The sequence below is a fragment of the Naegleria fowleri genome, assembly GCF_008403515.1.
Source record: "Naegleria fowleri strain ATCC 30894 chromosome Unknown tig68, whole genome shotgun sequence".
NCBI lineage: Eukaryota > Heterolobosea > Eutetramitea > Acrasida > Naegleriidae > Naegleria > Naegleria fowleri.
In genome coordinates, this window is record NW_025408000.1 from 546,364 (window position 1) to 551,198 (window position 4,835).

The window sequence follows — 4,835 nt, forward strand, 5'->3', positions numbered from 1 at the left end:
ATCAGCATGATGATTCTTCTCTTCAGAAATGACTTGCTCCCCTTCTGTCTTTTTTCTCTTCCCGATGCCCGTGCTCGGTTTCATTATTTCTCGAGTTTGGCCTCGAAGTTAATGTTGAGGTGGCAGCAACATTAGGATTGGAGGTTGATACTTTTGAATGAGTGCTCTTACTCGTGGTGGTCGAGGTTTTTGATAAGGAACTCGCGGATCGTTGTTCGGTCATTTAAGAAATTTTTTTGGGGGTCTGGGATCGATCCCGCCACTGCGATTTACAATTTAGATCATGGTGATTGCTTAAAGTTGAAAGCAAGTTCCTCTTTTCCTTTATCAATGTTGTTGTATACGCGTGATCATTGCCTTGTGTTCCTTCCGACTCATCATCACATCGAATCAAAGCTCTCTCTGGTGCGCCGATTGCAAGAAAAAAAAACAACAGCGCTCGTCTCTTCCCGCCTTTTATAAACAGAGATTCATCATTTGAGCTTCTGCTGCAATTCATAAACCCGAGCCTTGCTGAGAAACTCTATCATCAATTATCATTTATCAATATACAAAATGCAATCAAATCCATCCATGGCATCCAACGTCGAAGAAGTGTTATTACAGGGTCTTTCCGATCATTATAAACATGTCGTGGAAAGTTACCTCAAATTTACCCATCATAAAACCGAGCTGCACTTGAGAGAGGTGTCCAAGGTCATTCAGGAAGTAAAGGACAGTCGATTACTCGATAATCAATACAGTTTGTTGGAAGTGAAGAACATTATTGATGCTTTGGAGACTGTTCTCAAGTCAACAATCAAGTCCGAGACTCAATACTCCAATCATACCTCTCTGGAATTATTGAGACAAGTTTTTAAGGAAGCCGATGAGGCTGGTTTCAAATTGAAGGTGGATATTTCAAGTATTGAGAATGAGTAAGTACTTGCTGAGTATGCTCTTTTTTCCAACTCCAATCTATTCCTTGATTGCTGTTGTATGTAATCAACATTTGCATGAACCTCGGATTCACAGAGAAACTTTACAAGAAATTGCCAAAATGGAAAATAACATGTTTCCAAAGAGTGTGGGAGGAAACAAACTTCCATCGCTCAAAACAAATTCAGAAGATATTCTCAAATTGAAAAAAGAAAATGATTCCATGAGAGAGCAATTGACAACTCTTCAAAAGTCATACAAGGAAATGATGCAAGAGAAGACAGAAATTACAAATCAATACAACGCTGTCAGTGACGAGCTCAAAAAGTTGAAAAACAAGTTACAAGGCGCTCATGATCCAAATGACGAGAAGGAGCTTGAAGAGTTAAGAAATAAGGTTGCCCACTTAAATTCTATTATCAAATCTCAAAATGAAGAACTTGAAAAAACACAACTGAAAGCCACTCAAAATGAACAAAAAGTATTACAATTAGAACATGAAAAGGAGGCCATCAAAAAGGATCTTGTCACTGCCCAAAATGAGCTCACCCTCAAAGTCAATCAAACTTCCCAATTCCAAAACATGATGACCATTGTAAAGAATAAGAATGAAGAGCTCAAGGAACTTAGAGACAAACTCAAGTTGTTGGATCCAAATTTCCAAATGAAAGAATAGAAGTGAATTAAATTTCAAATATATAGCTCAGCTCAAAAATTGTGACTAATAAATTAATCATTGCGTACTTTTAGCGAAGAAGGCACTTTCAATTCACAATCACTAGTTTGTAGAAGGCTGTGGTTGACCAATGTCGTTCATCACTATTAGGTCATCAAAAGGTTCTCTAATCTCAGATCCGTGGTGTGCAAATTCAAGACCTCTAAGACGTCTGTATCCAATTGGAAGAAGTTTCACATCACGCTTCTCCAACAAATGGTTCTCTGTAACAAAAATATTTGGAATGAATGCATTCCTTCATTTGCAATGCCATATACTTACTTAAATAAAGTTGCGGATGAAATCCCAAGGTAATACTTGCCAACTTTTCTGCCTTCAGCAAGAGTGAGGAGTATGTCCTCATGACTTTTATAGATCCAAAACCAATCTCATCATTGACTCCTTCTCCAGAGTACAGTTGTGAGGTATAAAAAGTGTTAGGATCCATTGTGAAATTGACCAAGTCAATTCGTGTTTCAAGCATGACTTCAGGGCTTAATCGAAATACAATGTCATAATAGGAGGTTGTTGTCAAGTTGTTTTTGGCAACCATTTTAGAATCATGTTGTTCCATATACGAAAAAGCCTCTCTAATTTGCGACCTGGAATAAAACCAATGACTGCAAGAATCGTGTGAGGCGTATTTCTTGCATTCCTCTAAAAACACAGAAAAATTCGGATATTGATGTTCCAGTCGTTTCATGATTTCCTCTTGGTCATATTTTTCAAGGTTGGCCTTGACGAGGTGTTTTAGGAAAGGTTGAATTTGTTCAAAATAATCTTTTTCTCCATGATGCCTATAGAACATGTTAATAAATAAATCTGGAAATTCGTTGTGTGCAAGAAACCAATTTCTCATGAAATTAAATGCTTCAGTGGCACACATGGGTTGTGGTGTTGAACATCAATCAAAGACATTTTCCGAAAGAAATTATGGAACAATTCCGATTGTTTCTCAATATTGAGAGTAAATTGTACGGTGATTGCAAACATACCTCCACCAAACCATCGTATATCTCCAGTCCATAGCACAGCAATTCTATTTTTTCTCTTCTTCAAGATTGAATTATTTTCATCGTCATCATTATCACAAGGAATTGAAGACGGGAAATTATTGAGTAAATCAACATTTCGTGTCATGGTTGACCGATAATTGGCAATCATCAAGAATGAAGTGACAAAAGCTATGACACACAGAAATATTACAGAAAATTTTCTGTCATTGTTTGATGGTTGGCATCTGTCTCGATTCGAGAAGGAATCCGATGTGACACCTACCTTGCATACATGGACTTGTCGTTCATTTTAGAAATTTTTTTTATTTTTTCAAAAAATCAACAAGAAATGGTAAATATGCAACTCTGAATGTCAAATGTTGTTGAGTGACACGATGATCATCACAAACTTTGTGTTTTTTGATAACAATTAATTTGGCAAGTCCAAAAAACTGTCGGAACAAGATATTAATATTTACAGAAATATGTTTGAAAAGATTGATTCAGATAAAAGTGGAACGATCGATCGGCTTGAATTATTCACTGTCATGAAAGAACTCACTGATGGAAAGATCACAGAAAATGATGTCGATCAAATGATGAAAGGTACGTATTTTGGACTGAATTTATTTCGAAATCATCATTCCGAGCTCATAATGTCACCACCATTCGTTACTGATCTTTTTCAACAGATGCCGATATGGATGGAGATGGTAGAATTGACTTTGAGGAGGTAGGTATTAAATGCAATTATTATATGAGACATTGGCAAGCATTTCTTTTTGTGTAATCAAATGATCTAGTTTGTCAAACAGATGGAAAAGTTTTAGAGCATCTTTTCCTGGTGGAACCTATCTCTCTTGTATTGTATTAATAATAATTGCATATGACACATTATTCAGAAACGTTGTGTGTCATTTGTTGACAACAAATAAACCAACACCCATTGGAGTGTTCATCAAACACTTTGACATCATGAGAAATGGAGCGAATATCCAAATTGTTTGGGTCGGATGATAAATATTGATAGACACAACCCCAAAAAACGTTGACATTTCAACAAAAACAAAAAATGTCACAAGAACAAAAGAGAAGAGAGCTACAACAGAAAGAGCAACGAGCCTCAAGTGAAGAAATTCAAACACTGAAAACTCTTTTTGATAAATTCGATTCCAATCACGATGGAAGATTGGATAAGAATGAATTGAAAGATTTGATGAAAAGTATGGATGAAATTATGAGTAATGAAGACATTGAGGAAATGATCAAACAAGCCGATTGGGATGAAGATGGACTCATCAATTTTGAAGAATTTAAATATCAAATGTTGGATTAGATTTGTATGATTTCTAAAATCCGATGATATGCAGCTATCATCAGCAATAGGATTACAAAAATTATCTCGTTAAAATAAATTATCATCAGCCGATCACTCTGAATGATTATTATCGGTATATTGATATTTAAACATTGAAACTCCATGTATTGGCATGATTAAATTAATACAACCATACAAAGTTGATCAGAGGCATTTCTCTACTGCGGTATCTCTCATCATTCCGAATAATGTGTTATCGTTATGAAGAACCAACAACACCCATCACCAAAGTCCTGATGATGCAACGCGATGTTGATGTGGAACAACCCTTCCCTCCATTTTCTTCTTACAAATTCGAGTAACGAACAGGAGTGGCGGGAATCCTTGATTAAGAGTTCCCAACAAAAAACAAATATCTCGAGTCAAGCTCAAGGGCATCTGAAATATAATTATTTTCTCTCTCTCGGAAGAAGAAGGAACCACAACGCAAACGAGATAATGATGATAAATCCCAACGATGCATCAAGCTTTGCAGGAAGAACACCAAAATTTGTGGTTGAGGTGTTGTACAACTTCTTTCCGTCCGATAAGCAACATTTAACCCTTACTCAATATGAAAAGGTGAAGGTCATTGAGACTCATGAAAGTAATTGGTGGATCGGAGAGAGAGCAAATGGAGAAGTAGGATTGTTTCCAGCAAATTATGTGAGGAGAGTGGTAAGTTGAGATGAAACCACCAAATGCAGTCGCTCATTATCTTCATTTTGATGATGAAATTTCTGAAACAACAAATAATTACTTTGTTGTTGCTGAATTTGGCGTCTTCTTTTTTTTTCTATCAAAACAATACCTGCAGCAAGATATTGCGGAAGAAAGTCCAAGACCTAAG

The 4,835-nt window shown here is 36.3% G+C and overlaps 4 protein-coding genes across 4 annotated transcripts in view; 3 read left to right on the forward strand and 1 right to left on the reverse strand.

Annotated features, from left to right (window-relative positions):
• Positions 1-555: 555 nt before the first annotated feature.
• On the forward strand, positions 556-1,594 carry FDP41_009431 (uncharacterized protein; the record flags this gene model as incomplete). The annotated part of the gene is made up of 2 exons (XM_044713389.1): positions 556-917; positions 1,015-1,594. The coding sequence occupies 2 exons, from the start codon at positions 556-558 to the stop codon at positions 1,592-1,594; spliced, it is 942 nt and encodes a 313-aa protein (XP_044557242.1).
• Positions 1,595-1,696: 102 nt separating this feature from the next.
• FDP41_009432 (uncharacterized protein) lies at positions 1,697-2,937 on the reverse strand (the record flags this gene model as incomplete). The annotated part of the gene is made up of 4 exons (XM_044713390.1): positions 1,697-1,857; positions 1,916-2,503; positions 2,629-2,849; positions 2,912-2,937. 4 exons carry the CDS (start codon positions 2,935-2,937, stop codon positions 1,697-1,699), a joined length of 996 nt encoding a protein of 331 aa, XP_044557243.1.
• Positions 2,938-3,113: 176 nt separating this feature from the next.
• Positions 3,114-3,964, forward strand: FDP41_009433 (uncharacterized protein; the record flags this gene model as incomplete). Its single annotated transcript, XM_044713391.1, has 3 exons — positions 3,114-3,234; positions 3,321-3,361; positions 3,659-3,964. 3 exons carry the CDS (start codon positions 3,114-3,116, stop codon positions 3,962-3,964), a joined length of 468 nt encoding a protein of 155 aa, XP_044557244.1.
• A 480-nt stretch (positions 3,965-4,444) lies between these two features.
• FDP41_009434 (uncharacterized protein) overlaps positions 4,445-4,835 on the forward strand; it is a gene marked incomplete at both ends in the record, with an annotated part of 806 nt that continues 415 nt past the window's right edge. The window contains one exon of the mRNA XM_044713392.1: positions 4,445-4,663. Coding sequence (XP_044557245.1) covers positions 4,445-4,663 — 219 coding nt within the window. The remainder of the gene's footprint in view (positions 4,664-4,835) is intronic.